At 42.0% G+C, this 21720-nt stretch overlaps 1 protein-coding gene across 7 annotated transcripts in view; it reads right to left on the minus strand.

Annotated features, from left to right (window-relative positions):
* The window catches only part of LOC119486585 (CUGBP Elav-like family member 2), a 40794-nt gene that overhangs the window by 10597 nt on the left and 8477 nt on the right, over nt 1–21720 (minus strand). For 6 of the 7 annotated variants that reach the window (XR_005206559.1, XM_037766788.1, XM_037766787.1 and 3 more), the window contains exons 2-7: nt 13922–14118; nt 9014–9096; nt 7339–7387; nt 4664–4798; nt 3681–3760; nt 1308–1469 (exon numbers count right to left, since the gene is read on the minus strand). Coding sequence is in view for 6 of the 7 variants with exons in the window: in XM_037766788.1 (XP_037622716.1) it covers nt 1308–1469; nt 3681–3760; nt 4664–4798; nt 7339–7387; nt 9014–9096; nt 13922–14118 (706 nt within the window). In the remaining variant the exon portion in view is untranslated. Of the gene's footprint in view, nt 1–1307; nt 1470–3680; nt 3761–4663; nt 4799–7338; nt 7388–9013; nt 9097–13921; nt 14119–16722; nt 16913–21720 lie in introns of those variants that run through there. The other variant, XM_037766785.1, reaches the window with a different exon arrangement.

The following is a 21720-nucleotide window of genomic DNA, read 5'->3' on the forward strand; positions in this document are numbered from 1 at the left end:
TGTTTAGGTACAACAATATCAGTTTAGCTGGCGTTAGTTACTTCATAAATAAGATTTATTCACATCTTTGTGTTACATTGTGGATAGTAAACCCTCAATTATACTCCCGAATGGAGGCGGACACGTAGTAGTTCTGTTTATACTGTCCGCTTGGAGGAGGTGTTCTCTGTGCAGTAGATCGCTACGCTATAACTTCAAGCATAGCGGCTGCAGTTATAACAAATCGCCGTTACGTGGACATCCGCACAGACTCTACACGTACACCCTCTGATGACAAAATGTACGTCACGCTGACCCTTGCGTATTAAGAAAATATAACTTAAGTGTAAATGGGGTCTTAGTTTGAGGTGCAGAAACAAAGCAGGGGTAATGTTTGTATAGAAACTCAAGTCGACATTGTCTTGTTAAAGAAACATTACCAAATGGCGGACGTCATGTTGGCTTTTGATGCCACAACATCCTTCTATTTCCCTTAAATCAAAATGTATGTGTATTTGGATAGATGAAACAGCTGCTCAGTCAGTTCAATCCGTTCTTCAAACCTGTCACTACTTAACGTGTTCAGCTGTTCATATTCTGCCCATGTTAATGTCACATGCTCACTGACTCCAAATAAGAGTAAGCACATGCAAGTCACATGCCAGAAAGTGAAACCAGATATTCCTATTCTGAGCCGAAGAGAATCAGTTGAATGTGTGAACCTTTTATCTATTTGATTTCAGCACCATCACACTATATACAGTTTATTAGCCCTATGATAAGCTAATATAGTTTGATAACTTAACAATTTCAATAATTTCTGCAAAGCTTTGAGGCCTACGAGACAGTCTATATTGTAGACAAAATGGCCGCTGCATTTTGATCCTGATCAGTCACAGTCACTGTTTAACAAACAGCAGGTAAACAAAACAGGATCAGGACCTGACAATACAAGTCAATACAACATATCCCTGAGAAAAATCCTGCCTTTTTTCAGTTTTTGTTGGGACTGTGTGGTCTGCTGGAACATATCCACCACAAACCACACCCTCTTAAATTAAGATGAATCAACACCTCTCTTTTATCTCACTCCGTCTACACAAGTTAATTTATTATAAACTTCACGTCTAATGTATTGCCTTATACATATTCCTATTTATTATCAGGCAGTTGTGTTTTTTCTACATTTGTACTTTGCAAGTCAAGATGCCCATATGGTAAACATATGGCTACACTATTAATACATTTTGAAACTAAAGCTGTGCCATATGATAATACAGGAGTAGCTGTGCAGCTCTGCGGGGTTGCGTGTTTTTAGCAACACTTACTGCCAGGTACTGCGGTGTGAGGGTCCCCAGGCCGGCCAGGTTTCCCCAGGTGGAGGCGCTGTTGAGCTGCTGGATCTGTTGTACTAGCTGCTGCTGCAGGCGCCGCTGCTCCTTATCTCTCTGTGTGTCGGCAAACTTCGCCACCAGAGGTGAGGAACAGCCCTGGAGCAGTGAGGAGATCAGAGACGTTAGACCGACTCAGAAGCACACTGAAGAATCCACAGTTCATTCATCAATGCAACGACACAGTCATTGCAAGGAATTTCTCAAAAAAAGGGGGTTATCATCTATGCCTTAATGCATTTTTTAATGCCTGTTGCATTCATATTAAAGCCAACACACAGAGGACATCTGCCATGCATAGCTGAGCCAGGCCACATTCCAAAAAGGGGCAAAGGACAATTAGGGATGCACCGATACAGATACCGGATCGGATATCGGGTGGATACTGACTCAAATAGCTGGATCAGATATCGTTGACAATGTTTATATACTATATACATTATATACTCAAATTTGAATTCCTGTTTAAGTTTTGACCAATTTGTTTTTCCCAGTTGTTGGTGAACGATTTATTATTTTAATAATAAATAACAATTCAGTAAATGTATATCTATGTATTCATTTGTTACATTTTGTTTTACAAAGTTAGGAAAGCGATGTTGAAGTCAAGTCTGATGTTGCCTTACACATAACAGAATGATCCCAGTCATTTCCACATAGTGAGGCATACAGCTTATTAATTAAACACTGGTAACGGATCGGTACTCGGTATCGGACGATACCCAAAGCCCAGGTATCACCATCGGTATCGGGACTGAAAAAGTCAGATCGGTGCATCCCTAAGGACAATGCTGCAGACGGTGAATCTTTTTAGCACTCTGAGGAGCTGAATCGAGTCCACAGACAAGCAGACGACAGATGGAGACAACACTTAAACAGACATTCAAAACGAAGATATGTCAGCAGACGTCAACAAGAAAAATGCATTACAATACACACACAATCTCACAAACGGACTGTTCAGACAGACGCATGGACACAAGGCATGCGGTGCTAGAGTATTTTGAGAGTTGAGAGCCAGACAGGGACCAGGCCGGACAGGGAAAATGGCTTCTGCACCAGCAGCACCTCCCATGGCAGCTGAGATTTGGGAAGGTTATGATATGCGGGGAAATAGGTGGCAGCACCGCTGGGGCCTGCGTTTAATCTGGTATGAGGAGTGTTATGTTTGGTTGGGCTCCTAATTAGACTTGGTCTGCTGCTTCACTGGGGAGCCTCTGACCTGCTAGCTGTCAAATTACTGCTGCTCCACTTCCACAAAGATACCATCGGCTACATGATGACATGGACCCAGTTTTTGAAGAAATCTAACACAGTAGTTGCTCCAGTCTTTGTTAGCCTATATTTGATGGTGTGAGCTCTTTTCCCTGTGGTCCAAAAATATAGATTGATCACGGCACACTGTGATGGCTAGGCTCTAAAATATTATCAGAATCAATAGAGTGGTGCAGGAATGAGTCCTAAAACCCGGAAATTAATGAGCATTTTAGCACTTACGGTTCCCTCGTCTGGAAGTCAATGGGTTTTTAGTTAGATGCCTGAAATAAACTCTGTAACTATCCAAGCTGAAGAGATTTTAACATTTTGTTCTATGACATAAAACACATCAATAAATACCCCATTAGTGAATTTTGAAGCCTTTGTGTCTTAAAAAGGCGGTTGCAAACAAGTGGCTAAGTGAGACTACTAAACGTCATCACTTTGACTCGTCCGCCTGTACAGTCTCGTTGTGTATACTGTGGTGTAGTTTGTTTATAGCCTAGCTTTAGCTTTTTACTCCTGCCGATTGCATTCACACCTCAAAATCATAAAAGTGGTGATCATTTGTGGAGATTATCTTGCTGAACAAAATCTTTAAGTATCATAAAGGTTTGTTTGCTACAGAGCTTATTTTCTGCAATAATCGAAAACTCAATGGAAAAATCTCATTGGCTTTTTGTCGAGGGAACCCAGGGCGATGCTAACTTCCTGGTTGACCTACAAAAATATGTCATCCCTGGAGCACTCTATAAATGAGATGCATTTAGTTCAGCCCAAAATTAGAGATGACAGCAGTTCTCGTTGTGTCCTGTTAGTTCCGGATTCAGCAGCTACGTGAGAGGCAATGTTTCAAGTTTTATTCAATTATTTCGCAGACGACAATGTAATTTTGTAATTAGCAAGAGTGGTTTTGGAAATGACTCATGCTCTGTGATAAATGGAGGCCATCTGCTTGGACAGGTTGTTCATCTTTCCAACACAAGGGGGCAGCAGAATGCATGAGAGGGGGAAGGGGGGGAAATGAGAAATAGGTGCTAAGGGGTACAGTACCTCCATAGTCTGAGAGTGATGCATGGTTTTGATTGCATTCTGTGCCATTGCCCTGGTAGCAAATGTGACAAACGCACAGCCTGTAGGGGGGGAACAATAGGAGAGGGGGGGAGGGAGGGAGGGACAAGAAGAAACAAAACAAGACAAAAGGTTTGGACAACTCGTTATGAACCCCAAAAAAACACATTACAGTACAGAGAATGGCAACTCCCAAGCACACAGATCCACCCTCACTGGTTAGCACACGGAGAAAGAACACAACAAGGAGAACAGTAACACGTGTCACATGAGCACAGTGATCGACGGATTAAATTGCCACCCAACGAGGCTCGACTATGTGGTGTCATGGTGAAACAGTGATTATAAACACATAAAATGCACACATAAATACACACTGGAAGGCTTTGATTTGCTAAACTGTGTCAGATCTGCAAATATCAAAGGGTATTTTAACGTCCATTTCAAATTGTGGTTACATTTACTAAAAAAAAAAAGAGAGAAATTCATGGTCAACTGTGTATCGTACACATCAACACGAGAGGCTCGTGCCGCCTGCTATCTGAGGCTTTATGTAGTTGGGAGCTACGTAGGAGATGCGACGACAAGCTAATTCCAGCCTTTGTAGAGTGTGATGAAGGAGGCGGTAAAGGAGGAGCTGAGCTGAGCCGAGCCGCCTGCCAGCTGAGCCCACGAACACCGGCAGCCAGCGGTTGCCAAGGCGACGGGCCATTGTGCCGGACAGCGAGTGCAGTGGCCCTTCGCTGTAGAGGCTGGGAGTGTAACAGTGGCGGGAGGATAGACTATGGGGAAGGAATGGGTGCTACTGGAGGTAAATAGCACTTGATTTTAGGAGTGGGGGGGCTTTAAATGAAGGAGAAGGGAGAGGCCTGTATAAATACTTGATGAGAATATGTACTCGGCTACGCTGAGGGTGTCGGCTGTGAGGCAAAGACACTCTGTGCCTACGCTGAAAGCACACCTACCTCTGCTCTGACCATCTGGTCCCCGGAGAATTCGGCACTCTTCGATCTGTCCGAAAGACGAGAACATCATTCTGATCTCGTTCTCGCCGTATTTCTTTGAAACCATTCCAATGAAGAGTTTTCTGTCTTCTACCGCTGCAGAGGGATGAAAAGGGGAAAAGCTATTCAGACAAACAATTACGGAGCTATGAAAGCGGCAGTTACATCAGGCGTTAAATCTCGCACTTCTCTTTTTCAAGCTCTCTCTCCTTGTCATGCTGCCACATTTTCTGCCTCTCGCTCAAGGTGCCAGCCTCTTGTCCAAATCTCTGCAACTTGCAGCTTTGTTTTCCTCGGTGTGTACTTCTCGAGACAGATGACTGTATCATCCATTTGTGCTCTCCTCCAGATCCTCTGTACCTGCTCTACTATTCTCCCCTTGGTGCCTTTTAAAGCCCTTAATCCTGCTAACCCCTGACACTATAGAGAAATTGTGTATTGCTGCACATTTCCTGAACTAAGTCCCTCTCCGGCCTTAAACGGGGTCATAATCAAGCCCCCGTCTTCTTTTAAAATCTCATACCCCATTCGTCATGGCTAAATCTAAAAAGATTTTTCCTCAACAGATATCATGTCTGTATCCTCCTGTCCTATGGCTGATGTCACCCAGCCTTATATATATATATAAAAATTGTAAGAAAAACATTGAAATATGAAAATTAATATTCGATACCACGGCTGTCTGCCTCAACAGCACTGAATGCACCGCGTGACGGGAGTCACACAATTTCACTTTCATTAATTGAAAATCAATTGTAACGTTGGGTCAAGCTGAACGGGGAATAATTTAACAACAACCGTAATGATGGAGAGAACTCGGCCGCAGAGAGAGTGACACTGTGTCCTAAGAGCAACCGTTACGTCATGTAAACAAACAACGTACTGGTGGTAGGCGATGTATCGAATATACTCAATGTATTGTGGCTTGTTCTAAGTGGGCTGTAGTAAATGACTATCGCCAACGTAGAGTATAAATAGTAATTTTTTTTAAACTGCCGGCACGAGACTCGCTTTGGAATTTCGCTTCTCCTCCGGCTCTCTCCCTCCCACAGACACACTCCTGGGTGTGTGAGGCGTATGAGCATGGATGTGCGTATGGGGCGTGTGTTTTTGTATCTAGACGGAAGCAGGGAAATAGGAAAGAGCCTGAGAGAACGGAAGAAGTGAAGCGCCAACGCAAGTTTATACATGTTGAGGTATGAAAAGTAGGGATGTGACCGGTTAACAAACTCGTGACAACACCAGTGTTACCGATAACACCGGGCATTTTACAAGAAAAGATGGCGATCAATATGTGTAGCGCGCTTACTTTGATCTTTTTAACATTAGATGACTGTGTGTCTTGCCTCTAAGGTCAAGCTTTTCTGCAGCGAGCACACCAGTTGCAACCGCTCCGTCCTCCGCATGCTGATTGCCTCATTAACGTTATGGTTCCCTCATAGCATTAGGTTTAAATCTGAAATATTGCCAAATAAGTTCTTTTGCTTTTCGCTTCGACACCAAATCCTCCACCATCGTCTTGTCTGTCAACTCTCTCGTCCCGTGTGTGAAATCTGACTCCTGCTACTCTGGGCTGAGACTCTGTATGAAACAGACACTTTCACTTTCAGTTTGTAGCGTATTGATTACACGCCGCTGATACGCCAAAATGAACTAAATGGGTTTTATTTCTATAAAAAAAAGCAAAACAACGGTGGGGGAGTTGGGAAAGGAATGTAAAGTAATATAATTAGTAAGTAATGTAATCGGTGTGTGCCCAAACACCGTGTAAAACAAGTAACACTGACTACTGCGGCAAGCCTTATAAAAAGGGTGATGAAGATGCCAGCCTCCACCTCAAAAAAGCATCCATATCGCCCAGCACTACCACGTACCCATCAGCTGTGCACTCAAGGTGAGCAGTACTTGCAACTGTACGTTTGTACTTTTTAACAGAAAACACATTAAAAAAACATATTGGGATATTTAATGGAAATTACATACAATATAGCCAACAGCAAGTAGGAAACATTTAGACGATCTCCCTCCAGCCAGCTGCCTCCTTATTTAGGTTTTTGTAGTGAAATGAGCAGGTATCGTATAGATCACTCCTCATTTCACCTTCATGAATCAGCTGTTTCTCGTCCGTTGTGGCGCTTACAAAGCAAGCGACAGGACTAAACAGAAACAGGGCTGCCGCTCTCTTAGCCACTGGTTGAAAAACTTAACATCAAGTTTGGCTCTTGAGAAACTCACATATATAGTGAGAAAGAAAGCTTTGGAGTTTAATGACATCTTGGAAATGTTTTTGGAATTTGTTAAAAATGGTGACATTGAAGAGGGCTCTGGATGTGTGACGTTAGAGTAAAATTACGAAATTATTTTTATTTTTATTATTATTTCATATACTGCCATAAGTTCAATTTGGGGGAAGTTTCTGTGTTGCATCTACAATGTGTTAAATGTATAAAATCAATAAATATATGTAAAAAAAGAAAAGAAAAAAGAAACAGGGCGGTTCAAAACAGCACGCCACGTCGCACGGCGCGGTGTCGCCCGGCGCGGTGTCGCCCGGTCAGATAGGACACGCTGTCATGGACATAATGCGCAAAAATAGATATTCGAATCTCGAACAAGTGTAACACGAATCCACTTACCACTTGTTTTCTCACTGTCAGCGGGTTTCATCTGGATAGGATGATGCATCTGGAAAAAAAGGGTAGAGAAATGGTTAACACCACACCCGTCACCATTATAAACTAAGCAGGTGCTTGGCCTCGTTATCCATCATCACAAGAGGCTCATATCTTCACACTCATCCCCTCCATCTTCGAGCATTCCTCTCTGCCTCTTGTGTTCTCTCACTCACAACACCATCATCATCCCTCACCACCGCCAGATTCAGGAGGAAGTGTCTATGAGTTGATGGCGGGGATCAAATTCTCCAGCATCCAATTTCACTTCTCGCTGTAGTGTGGACTTGTGATTGAACTTATCGATTCTTCCTGTCAACATCCCTCATCTACTTTAGAGCAATTTTACGGAGATGGTTGACAAGCAAGCCAGATGTACAGAGTTTTAGTTGTCCTTTATTATATATTATATCACATAAAAACACAACAAGGTGTGGCAAATCTGAGCTGTGAAAAATCTCAGCCTAACATCTCTGAACATGACGCTCTTTCTAAAGCTGTGTGTTCGTTATGTGAGAAAGTGCTTCAGGATCTGTCATTTTCATGCCATTTAATGAACACGTTTGTCCGAGGCGACTCGCAGAACTTCAAGAGAATATATTTTTAGCACATTTTACCTGCCATGTGACGTGAAAGAGAAGAAATAAATCTAGCCGCGAGATGCCTGAGCGGGTTGTACTTATGAAAAAGTGGTGGGTTTGTTTTTGACAAGCACTAAAGAGAAGCCGACAGATGGCCTGCTCAGTATGGGCACTGGCTAGCGTCACTGACCAAGGAGAGCGAGGCACAGAAGGGAGAGAAAACAGGAACAGAAACAAGCTTTTCCACTGTCACGCAAACCAACCTGCAGTCAATGCCAGTAACAGTATGATCGGGGACTGGGATGCGAGAGCTGTTAGACCACACTTTATTTGAAATGTCTGGCTGATTGATAGTCCTCCAGTGAGGAGAGCTAGGGCCTGTATACTCAGCCTGCTACACTCATTTATCAACCCAGTTCAATATTTACCTGTAACCCCACCGACAGTGGGTCCGTTTCCAATAGACTGTGCTATTGATTTAATCGACGGCTGGAGTTGTTTGTTACAGATTTAATTGATTGGAAGGGAGTTATTCAGAACGGTGTATAGGCGGGGCAGATTTGTGGCGGTTTAACAAGCAACTATTCCAGTTGACTGGGCTTTAATCTCTAGATAAATTAAGACCACACTCCCTCTCACCAAGCGTCATTGTTAAAAAGACTTCAAACTCGACTCCCTTTATACCTCCAACTTTGGGAAATAAAAATGTAGATGTGCATCAATGATTCATGAAGACAAGCATTAATAATTTGTTCCACTTTGCAGCGATCGGGTCCTGTGCCTCAGTGAATAACCTGCTGCCTGGTCAAGCACACTTCACCTGATACCTGCATGTGTGTGTGTGTGAAGGGTCAGCTGGCTTATCAATGTAGTGTGTTGAGATTCAGGGCAGTCCTCAGTGTGATGTTGGTGCATAGTGGGGGCCGAGATATTTTTCAGGCCAGACAGGCGTTCAGTGAGCCGAGAGCTCATTATCGTCCGGCGTACAGCTCACAGCCTGCACCAGGGATGTAGAGGGGCTCAAGCAGCTAACAGCAGCCCGTACTGTGCTTACTCACCCCACTTAAAGTCTTTATGTTGTGCAGTGCATTCTGGGCCTCCAGTGCAGCTTTTCTTGTATAAAAAGTTACAAAACAGCATCCTGCAGAGAGAGAAAAACAGGGACAAACAATGGGCGGGGGGAAGGAGACAAAAACAGCATTAAAAACGCAGCGCATACAGACAGTAAATGTAATACCACGACTGCTGCAGAGCAGCTAAACGGACGAGTGTATGTTCTCTGTGTATCACATGTTTCAAACATGTGACAGGATATTCTTAGCGCCAACCGTTGGATGGTGTACTCATGTAGGAGCTCGCAGCGAGGACACTGGAGTAATGAGACAGTTGAAGGCTGTTGTGTGACATGGCCATAGAGATGACCACAGGGTTAGATAGCTGTCAGGAGGCGCTGATGCAAAATCCGCAGGTCAACGCAACCCGGGCATGCCAGGGCACAGTACCAACACATCGGAGAGTGTGGTGGTGCGTTACATAAGAATCGCATACAAACATACATACAGGAGGCATGAAAACAGCACAAAGAGACAAGAGGAGAGCAAGGAAGAGGAATCATGGGAGGAGAGAGGAGGTGGGGGAGGGGGATGAAGAAAAGAAGAGCGGGGGAGGGAAAAAAAAAAAGCCTCTCATCCTTCCGTCCCAGCAGACCGCCAGTGGCGTTCCAGCCTGTCAGTTTCACTGGGCTGGGGAAGTGGAGCACTGCAGCGTCTCTGACCTACATAGTGTGTATTATGCTGTTACTGGAGCTCCCAGGCCGCGGGGAGGGCTGTTGAACTCTAATATGCATCGAGCTGCTCTCTTCTCTCTCTCTCTGTCGCTCTCTCTCGCTCTCTCTCAACCAGCTGAGCTCTCTCTTTCTCTGCTGCTTAGCCCTGCCTTCGATTTACTGGAGCTAAATAAACCATCCAGAGAGGCGCGATAGTTATCAGATGATTTTTTCATGACCTGCGGTAGTCGTGACCTAAAAAACGCGCAAATCTGATGGCTCCTCAATAGATCCGTGGCAAAGTAAACAACCAAAATGGAAGTGGGATTACAGCAATTTCTGCGAACAAATCAAACAAAAGCAAGATTGATGACCGAGGAAGGGGGCGAAGGGTGCATTATCTGCTATGCAAATAAACATAAGCCTGATATCATCAGGCCGTCGTGCTTTGATAAAACTGCACCCACTTCTCCCAGTAGGAGTAGGACTACTGGGAAAGGAGGATGGCAGTGAAAGTGATGGGCGTGGGGTTGCCGCTGCAACATATTCACCTCACACAGGCAGAGTGAGCCAACGACCGCTGTGATCAGGCCAGATTATCTATTAGAATACATTAACATTGCATTAACATGTCAATAGGCCATCACAGCTGACACTCCACACAGAACAGGGGAGTGTTGGGGTAAAAAAAAGGGGGCTTTGAACTCTTCAGCCTCCCAATGAACTGCACACTGTTTGTTGGCTGTATATCTATATATACACACAGAATAATAAGCACCCTGGAGATTTTCTGGTATACCTTTAAACACACTCAGGATTATTTGATCACATTAGAAGTGTGTATATCTTTTTAAAAAAAGATCATGTGAATCAAGTGCTGTCCTGGTCACATGTTGTTTTGCCATTAGGAACCTGACACACTAAAGGCTCCTTTTGACCAAATAGTCACAGTGAAGTGAGGAGCCCTGGGAACTAAAATCGAGATCTAAATCTAGGTTTCTTTTTGCATATTCCATGAAGCAAATTATACTGCTAACTAGACTTGCCGTGATAGTCAGTGTTACACGGTGTTTAGCCATACCATTGGCGTACCAACATTACTTGCCCACTGCCCTCAGTGTCGTTTTGCTTTCTTTATAGAAATAAAACCAGTTTAGTTAATTTTCGCATATCAGCGCCGTGTTATCAACACATAGTGGGATGACAGACGCTACGATCTGATAGTGAAAGTGTCTGCTCCGTACGGAGTCTCAGCACAGAGGAGGAGTAGTAGGGGTAGGAGTCAGATTTCACACACGGGACGTCACGAGAGTTGACAGACAAGACGATGGCGGAGGATTTAGTGTCAAAGCGAAAAGCAAGAGCGCCTATTTGGCAATATTTCAGATTTAAACCCAAGGCTATAAGGGAACCATAATGCTAATGAGGCAATCGCCGTGTGGAGAACGGAGCGGTCACAGCCGGTGTGCACGGGGCAGCGGCGCTGGGTGGAAATCTGCGGCCTTGCAGCAAAAGCTGGACCAGAAAGGCCAACACACACAGCCATGCAACGTTAAATATCAAAGTAAGCGCTCTACATATTGAACTTCATCTTTTATTGTAAAATGTCTGGTGTAATCGATAACACCGGTGTCACAAGTTTATTAACCAGTGGGAAAATTTCCTCACCGTGACATCCCTAGTGCTAATCATTTAAAAAGGAAACACAGACAACACAGTGTTGTCATGTTATGATTCATTGCTGCACGACTGTTAGAATGAATGCTGGAAAAAAGACAAAGAGGGAGAGTATAAGCGCCAGAAAGGCAAGATGTCTGTCTCCAAGTAGCTGCAGTGTTATCAGCATGTCTTTCACTTGTAAAAGTAGAAAGGGCGGAGGCAAAAAATAAAGATAGACTGTGCTAAATGGGTAAAATCACCGATTCACTTGGCTTAACAGCCAGTCAGGCAACACTCTCTCAAACTGCCTCCACCAACGATTTTACAGACTCAATCAGTGGAACGGCGGCTTATACAGGTTGAATAATGCCAATACGACCTCAAAAAATACCAGTTGGCTGGAGTCCTTGGTCCGGCTTGGTGTGTCAGGGCCATGAAACCACTGGTGGCCCAAAACAGGCTCCATTTCGATACAGAGTCCAGCATCAAACAGGGTCCCACCATATTAAAACCCCACAGTGGATTAGTGCCTTTAGCCATCGTGAGTCACCCAACCATCAAGGGAATTGAAATTCGGGTGATGTCATAAACCCAGGACAGTTACATCAGGGAAACTGTCGCTTACTTTATTCACCTGCAGTTAGTTACGGGAGACTGAGCACTTGCAGTAGCACTTTGCAGCTCTCTGCAGACAGCAGGCTTCCACTTCACCGTCTCCTCTAATTGGAACCTAAACTGAATCGCTCAACTCAAGCACCATTTCTAAGGTGAGCGCATCGATAGATGTCTTAATGGAAAATAGCAGTTGAGTAACACTTCCTTCGTACAATGCTGCTTTTAAGCCAGCACGGCAAAGTAAACGAAAAAAAAAGAATATTCCTATAATGCAGGGTTATGAAAAAAAGGTGCTACTTTTTAACCCTGAAACAAAAGACTATTGAATCATCTCATCTGCAAGCACTAACACAGCTGCATTGCGTGTGCAGACAAGCAATGCTGTGCACTGCCTGAGGGGGTTGTGCTGAAATGTGATGGTAGATGACGTGGCAATAACAGGGTTTTGTTTAAAGTGCTTGACCACAAAAAGCTAGGCAAATACAGGTAGAGGACAACGGCGGCCATATAAAAGTCTACGTTTCTCTGTGCTTTGGAAGGTAACCAACCAATCTTTAGATGTGCCAATTTAATAAGGTGGTAACCATTTAAATAATAAAATTAATTGTTAATTTATGTTTTAAATGAAACAGATAATTTACTCTATAATATGTAAAGAATATCAACGCTCAATGCCAAGTTACGAGACCCTAAAATGTCTTAAATCTGCCTACATACCAACACCTCATCTTCCTATAATATGAAATGGTAAGAGGCAGGAAACTGTATGAAATAACAGATTATCAATTGTAAGCAGTGTATTTCGTGTTAATTGGTTAAAGCTAGGGTAAGCAATTTATTTCAGAAGCATTTGTAGAAATTTTCATTACATCCCAACAGCTATCAATAAATCAAATATCCTGAACTGATTGGACGGCCTACCTACCCGTCTGCCTACGTGCACTTATTAACAGCTGTAGCAACAATAGCCATGTTTGTTGTTTATGTTCATTATGATAATGTTAGGTGTTTTCTTACATTATCAGAACCAAAATGCCCTTAAATTGATCTCCCTCAATGCTACATATAACAGATTCTGCAGATTTATACTAGGTTGTTCTTTTTGTTTTGTTTTATTTACACACCATTGCACAATAGTTAGACACACTCCAGTGGCTCCCTCTCGATATAAGATGTCAATTTCACCAATTTATTTTTAAATGCATTAACTTTAACTATCATAATTGCTTATATGTCAAATTATTCACTAAGACGCTCTGATCAGATCCTCTTTGTAGTCCCCTTTGTATCTAAAGAAGTTGGTAAAACAGTTTTTATGTTTCGGGCTTCTTCTGATTGTAATAAGTTATCCCTTCTCTGTCATCATTTCACTTATTTAAAAATGTTTTGTTTTCGCATCTTAAAACAGATTGCCAATGTTTTCAGTAATGCATCACGGTTCTTCTCTCTATTTAGAGATTGATCATTATTCATGTGTCTAGTCTAAGGTCGTACTCTTTTCTTTCTTTTCCCCCCTCTCAGTTATTTAGTTTGTTATTTGTTGTTTGTTTTGTCATTGTTGGGTTATATAACATTCTGTCATATACTGTTCTGTTTTCCACTTGTTTTTGAGGTTTTTTTTGGGACCCCATTGAAAACAAGAGGATACATCTCAAGGGGTTTATCCTGATATAACAAATTGTTAATACATGAGGTAGTTGGATATGGTTAGCGATGACAATGCGCTCCTCTCCCCAATGCTGTCTCCTGGACTTGCCCTCCAGCATTAGCTTTGGAGGGAGGCCTGAAGTTGCCTTTCCCAGCTTTAATATGAACTAACTCAACACTATAAAAAAAATAATCTAAATTTTAATAATCTAGCATTCAACAACCTCTGTGGCATGGTAGAACAAACGATCACAAAAATAATGTTGTGCTTCGACCGTACCTTTGCTCTGAGGGGGATTCTGGGTGCGATCACGGAGGATGTTGATCTGGTGCACAGCTCCGAAGGGCTCAAAAAGCTCTTTTAGTTCTGTTTCTGACCAAGCCCGCGGGATCTGGCCCACAAACATCTTGATGGAGTCTGGATCCGGCTGGTCCAACTGCTCCAGCGACCCGTTCATCTTGCTGCCGTTGCCGTTGCTGAGAGAAAAAAAAGAAATCTGTTATCACACTAAAAACAACATTTATTTGTTAATCACCCAATCCATTTTAACAAACTGTATTGTTGCTGCCACACACTGCCAAGTACTTTGTTAGTAACGTGCTGTTCTAATTTTTTGTTGGAGAGATTTACAATGTGGTTGTCTCCTAAAACAGCTAAATCAAAACCATAAAACAAATTGTTTTGGAAGGCAGTTTCATAGCCATCTTTAACCAATTGTGATTCTTAATGGACGGTAAGAGTAGTAACATTTCAGATTTAAGCAATATACACAATCAGTTAAACAAATTACGTCATTTTAATAAGAGATAAATACAGCTCCAAATATCCTTTTCAAAACCCAAATACTTCCAATGTTGATACAACTTTTCTCATTAATTATTTGACCGTTTTAACGAGATTCTTGTTTGCTAATCAACCTGCTCGGAGAATAATTGGTTATGGTCACTTTGCAGGCAGGCAATTATTTTGACTGATATTGAAATTGCAATATGATTGGCGATATTAGAGGGAGTGATAATTTTTACATCATTATTCTCATTTTCATTGAAAAACATTAAAATGATTACGGTGTGATTTGTTTTTACAGGGATCTGTACCAAACAAAGATGGTATATAAAGTCTGTGAATATGACGTGTAGGCCAGGACATCTCCGCAGCACCACAATATTTATTTTAAATGGTTCTTTGACATACATTTTGCCTTTAACAAATATTGCAATTTTATCAAATACTGCGATCTGAAAATCGCAGTAGGCCATATTGCTATTTCGATAACATTTTGATTAATTGTGCAGCCCTAAGGCAGACTGTATATGTGAAACCAGTAACCTAAACATAATGAAATCAGGCTATATTTTGACTCATTAGATGGGCTAGAGTTTGTGTCTTTGGGTTTTCATAACTAATCTTAATGTGCTTTGACAGTTTTTATAAATTTCAAATTTACTACCAAGGAGTTAAATGGTTTATAGAGCATTAAATCCTTTGCAATGTGACTATTTAACATGTGTAGACTGAAGTAGATGGTGAAACAATATATTGTTTACAATAATGGATGGTGCAACAACTCTGAATTGCATAGTCAACAACATATCGAGTAACAATCTGGGTGTTCGGGGGTAGTAGAGCAATGATGGAGATGAGTGAAGCACTAAATCGTGCCATTTTCCTTTTGAGTCGAGCCTTAGGGACAGAGAATCAATACCCACCAGTGTACCTACGACTACAGCACCTCTGTCTCACTCACACACACAAACATTTCCTGACAAGTGCAGAGGTGCTGGAAACCAGGAATGAGGCCGGGGCCATAGCCACCCACGGGTGTCGAGGCAGAGAAATCATGTTAAGCATAAAGCATCAATACCAAAACACCATGTAGTACCGTAGAGGATCAAAAAAGGCCATGAGTACAACACAATAGATTTGGGGTGGGAAAGAAAAAGAAAAGAACGTATGTATCGCGATTTTTATATAGATTTTTCAATGCCAGAATCAATGCAGAGCTATGCAGAGCTGGAAGGAAGTTACCACTTTTAATGTTATTACGTTACGTCATATCCGTTCTGTATCCGTCAACCAAAACAAAACGCAGCTGGCCACAACGAGGAAGTATAAAACAGCGGAGGGTCCGCGTGGCTATGACTTGAATCCTCACATTTTAAATGTAAAGTGGTAAACACTACACATACAGTAAAGTATGGAAACACTTTGGGCTTCATACATTGACAGAAAAAGCAGAGCTAGACATCACGGCTAAAGCTGCATGCTAACTCTGTCAGGGACAGGAAGCGTAACCGTATTTCGGTAACGCGCGGTCAAGCCAGCCGTCCACTCGCATCTCCATGGTCAAATTGCCTGACGCTACAACTGTAGAGCACCCATATACTGACATTTACGTTAAATGCATTCAAACGGCCCAGATGGAGCTGACCATGGAGGTATAAAAAGAACTGGCGGCAGAGCTAGCGACAGACTTTGCGAAGTTAGGGGATGTACACGTGTGACTATGTCTGGTTTTCAAAAAAAGGGTGTTAACAAAGGGAACTGTATATACAAAATACATATGGAAATAAGATTGATTGGATTATATTAACCAGAAGTATAAAACATTGCATCTCCCTTATAAATTAAATGTCTTTATTCTTTGATTTTTGGGTTGCTGGGGAAAAAATTAATAAATAACGCCTGACAATGACCAATATATTTGACTACAGGACATCTTAGGCTACATACATGCTGAAAATCAAACATTTTTACCATATTAATTTAGATATTTTCCAAAGTAAAACTCCCGAGAAGTGTATGATTCAACTTTTTCCCAAGGTCTAGTGTGACATTTTTTTTTACAAAAATGGCAATAAATTGTAATATTGAATTACAATACTTGTAGAATCACAATATCGAATCGGCACCCAAGTATCGTGATAGTATCGAATCAGGAGATAGGTGAATCGTCCCAGCCCTACAATAGATGGTACAAAAGATATCTGGCGCACACACACAGTACCAAATTCTTAAAACAACATTGTAAAAAGAGGACAAAAAGATACCCTAACGTAAAAACAATATCACAAACAGACCTTTGGACGCGAGCCATCCATCTCTTACAAATTGAGCCCAGCCGTTCTGCAGAAACACCAAACTCCTTGAGGGACCTAAACGACATGCTAACAAATCACACTTCAGTCCTTGTTCTTCTGAAATCCAACTCCACAACTCAGTATGAATGTTTTTTCTCCTGGAGGCTGTCAATACATTCGAATGACGACATATAAACAGTAAGGAAAAAAAGCTCCAGTGAAACAAAAGCCTCTCTCCACCAAAAAAAAAGGGGTGAGTGCCCCCCTCCCACCAGCTCCGACAGCTAAAGGAAAACAGCACTGCAGAGCTCTAAACCTACAAAAATCACTGGTTAGCAGACAGAGATTTTTCGGTGCATCTCCTCCTCAGGCGCTTTGGCGATGGTACAGAGAGTAACCTACAGCTTCTTCACCACAGCAGGGGGAACAATCACATATTGTTCGCCCATGCTGGAGAACACTATTCACCGTTCCTCTACAGCACAATGGGCCAAGTCAGAGAGATGCTTTGGAACACATCGAAGGCTACGTCTGCTAAGGCCACAGCGCTGGTGGGTGACACCATTTATCCAGTTTTGCCAGTGGCACTCCCGACGCCATTTTGCTGAGGGCCCTTTGATGAAATCTCGCTGTAGAAATAGCAAACCTCACTTGAAAAACTGGATTTGTGTCACAGCTTTCAAAAAAACATGACGGCTCAAAATCAACTCCCTTTGACGCTGTCTCCTTAACATTCGTAAAACGCACATGCCCCCTGCAGCTGTGCATTGTCTCTTCAGCTTAAGAAGAAGAGAAATGTAACTGGAATAATACATTCTTTGGCCTTCCTAAACACCCCAACAAAAATGACAGTTTTAATTACTGCAAAAACATCTATATAACTCAAGTAATAAAAATCATTGATTCAAATCATCTGCCTCAAAGTGGAACTACGGTATATTTTAAGTGGAAGGGAGCACAGACAGTAAGCACTGTCACACTGAGAGCTGTATTGACCGCTTGAGTTGAAACTGGAGGAAAGAGAAAAGAGCAAGAACAGACAGGAAGGTAAAAAAATATCAAATTATAGAAGAGCATTTCAAGTTGCTGCGCTAGCCTTAACAAATAGTTAGACATTTCTTGCTTCTCTTTCTTGCAGAGAAGATCGATACCACTCTCATATCTGTAGGGTAAATTTGAAGCTAACGCAGGTGGCCAGTTAGCTTAGCACAAAGACTTGAAACAGCTAGCCTGGCTCTGTCCAATGTTACAAAATCCCTCTGTCAGCACCTCTAAGGCCAAGAAATAGTCAAGCTCCTCTCTTACTCTCGATAAGAAACCAAATAATTGCCATTTAAAATGTCGAACCACTCCTTTAGCTTAGCTTAGCTACCAGAAGGTGACAGCTGCCTACGAGGATCAGTATCTGCCATATCAGTTTTAAGTGACACCTCATGACATTAAGTAGTATCCATCAGTGGAACTAGAGTGTCAAGCCATTAAGGCTGCATAATGATATATCAATACAGCAGTGGCATTACGCCAATACAAAGCTGCTGGGATACGCCTTAAACAACACTGTCAACAGTTTTCACAGGAGTTATTTCTTCACAAGAATTAGTTTCAATGAAGACTGCTCACAATGGGTTCAGTGATGTCAGAGTAACCAGGAATTTATTTCAGTAAAGACAATTCAAATTTAAGCACCTCAATTGAAATTTCATTCACCTCTCTTGTATTGAGGTGACCCCAGTGGGCAACATCCGGGCCTGAGAAGTGAAGCCAATGCTTAAATGCCTTAAACTTGCATTCTTTCTAATAGCAAGCAGGGGGCGACTCCTCTGGTTGCAAAAAAGAAGTCTGATTGTAGAGAAGAAGAAGAAAATGGCCCTACTTCTCACTAGATTTATTACCTCAGTAAACATTGTAAACATGAGTTTATGGTCTCAATCGCTAGTTTCAAGTCTTCTTCAATACAGCATGATGTTCATTTAGTAAATTATGGTCCCATTTAGAGTCAAATAGACCATAAAGCAGGGTATGCTTTAGGGCGTGGCTACCTTGTGATTGACAGGTCGCTACCACAGCGTTGTCTGGTTTCAGAGTTGTCTGTGTATTCGTCTTACAACCTTAACCCTTTCACAGTGTGTTTTCAGTTCATAAAAGGTTAATTATAACCGTTTTGGTCACCGAAAAATATCTTATTCAGCGTTCGGTTGTACTTGTCCACCCTCTTGTGTCACTTCTGGTTGCAAAAAAAACAAGATGGTGACGGCCAAAACGCCAAACTCAAGGCTTCAAAACGTCAGTCCACAAACTAATGGGTGACATAACGGTGACTACGTCCACTTCTTATATACAGTCTATGGGAGACACCAGAAATCTCAAGACAGACGTATCTCAAAACCTGAGGCAATATAACCACTGCTATCTGCATTGCTTGATACTAGGGCTGTACCGAATAGTTCGAAGCTTCTTTCATAATGTTGACATTCAAATTCTAAATCAATATTCAAATGCTGCGCAGGTTTTTTCCATGTCTATTCATTCTGTTTAAACTCTGTATTTATGCTCAACTGTAGATAAGGCTATTTAGCTACACTAATATTATTAGTATTATACCATTTGTAGAATAAGATTACAGTGGTGGCTGCGTTGTTTCCGACTCGTGTGATCCAAACATTTCCAATAACATCAGAGTGTTGTAAAGTCCAAGAGTCAAATAAAAAAAAGGGATAATAGCATAATAATAATAATAAATAATTTCCAAAATTCAAAACAAATCCATATTCGTTGGCATTTAGCCTTTCAAAAACAACATTTTCACTGTGGTCAGAAAAATGTTTGCTGTATTAACAGGCAGTCAAGCAGCAATGTAACAGTACCATAAATTAAATTTACATAATTACAAAAACATAAACAAAAAAATGTTCTCTGTTTTTTAGGGTGATGACACAAAATATAACATCAGACATTCAAAGCTTCATTTGAAAACGTCAATAGAAACTTCCAATGTAAAAAAAAAGACATTCGGTACAGCCCTACTTGATACCACTGAGGGTAAGTGAGTGATTATTTGTTTCTGATTCTGTCAATACTGCCCAACTCTGCTCCCTACTACAACCGGCAGAGTGCTCCCAGACAGGAGTGATGAAGTCTTTTGCTGAGCTTCCACAAACAGCCTGGCGATGTGGCAGCTCATCGAGCTCCGAGACGCCCTGCAGCAGCTGACGAGTCATTCAGAACAAGAGCCACGACAGTTGCATGCTTACTGCTGCACCACCCGTAAAAACAGGTGATTTATCTGGACCATGTGTCTGTCCTGTTGGTGAGCTCTGACCGCGCAAGTATGCCAGCGACACCTTTGCTGTGCCCGTAATAGAAAGCCGGCCAATTTGCCTGGTAATGCACAAGATTGTGAAAGCTCAGCGTTGTGCGTTTGGACGTTACTCATCTCATCAGGGGTCACAGCAGCAACACATGTCACATGATTTTGTGTTGTCACCACTGCTGATGGAAAGCAACATAATTGTGGTCACCTAAATTGTTAAAAACCCTTGCTATAATTATATTTTATCATTACTAGCCATTTATTAAGGTTAATTGGTACTCACTTAAACACAATGCAGCTTTAATTACAATATTGCGCAAACAAGTCTAGGGCACTGTTACACATAATGTTTTGCCTCTTCCTGTTTTGAGTAATATACTAAAACTCCTTTGCCTTGGGCTGTTTTGGCAACCAGCAGCACACTGCTGTCATGCTTTATAGGGGATAAAAAAGTCAGATCACATGGACACACGTAATGCTTCTGAGAAAAGAGGAAAATCAGTCAACTGAAACAGCTGTTTGCTAGTAATACCCACAAAAAAAATCATGAGTTGCTTTTTCTTTGAGGAAACCAGTGGCCTTATAAGCTGATTCAACGAGACACAGAATGCCTCTAATGCTTTGGTAATATCTTTGACAGCTGTCAAGCAGAACATGAAGGCTTTCTTTTCTAGCTCCATCTATTTTCACTACTACCACAAAAAGAGAATTTTTTTTTTGACAGGTTGAATAAGGTTTGGCATAAAAATATACTCCTGACAGGCTTGGAGTTGTAACTTGAAAAATGGTCACAGAAAACAGCAGAAGGATTTACATAACGTTTGCCGGACCCCTGAGGAAGAACCAGTCAGACTCGTGGCTCAGGTTTGACGACCAAGGCTGGATGTCGCTTGAGGCCAGAAAGCAGAAACAGGAGGGCTGTGCGTTATTTGATTTCCATACCAAGTGGTCGACCTCTAATCAGCACATTGTGGTTCTGATGAGAAGTTATTAAGATATTTTCCTCCTGGCATTAACTCCAATTCAGCTCAATATGGCCTGATTTCATTATTGCATTTCCCCTGATGAAGACAGACATGTTCAATCAGCCTCTGAATAGACTGCATGTTAACAGACGGCCAGCATCTGATGACAAAGCCCGCCCCATTAGCTCCATAATCACACCAAGCATCCCTGGCGGTTATGGATGACGTTGCTAAAGCAAAGCTTGTGTGTTAGTTCGTGTGAACGAACAGTCACACATCCAACTAAATAAACCCTGCTCACACCTCTGTTGGTGTCAGGTGGAGCATGAATTTAAATCTTCAGGTGGAACTCACCAGAACAGGCAGCAGCCTTAACAATGCATCTCAAATAAAGAGACAAACAGCACACTAAAAGCAGCAATTACACTAGATTACTTTGACAGAGTATGCTTACTGCCTTGACTTACTCAGTCATCCATTATCCTAACTCGTGATAGGCAACAGAACATCTTTAATTAACACAAAACTTCCCTTACTATAACATGCGATTTTTTGCTTTCAGTTTATGCTTACAAATACCGCACAATTTTATATGGCTATGTCCAAAATCACTCCCTCATTCACTACTTCCTATATTATAGACACTTAATAGTTTACACTATAGAGTGGTGCAGGGGATGACATTTTTGTGGGCCAACCAGGAAGGTAAAATTGAACAGGTTC

This window comes from Sebastes umbrosus, chromosome 4 (assembly GCF_015220745.1).
Source record: "Sebastes umbrosus isolate fSebUmb1 chromosome 4, fSebUmb1.pri, whole genome shotgun sequence".
Classification (NCBI taxonomy): Eukaryota; Metazoa; Chordata; class Actinopteri; order Perciformes; family Sebastidae; genus Sebastes; species Sebastes umbrosus.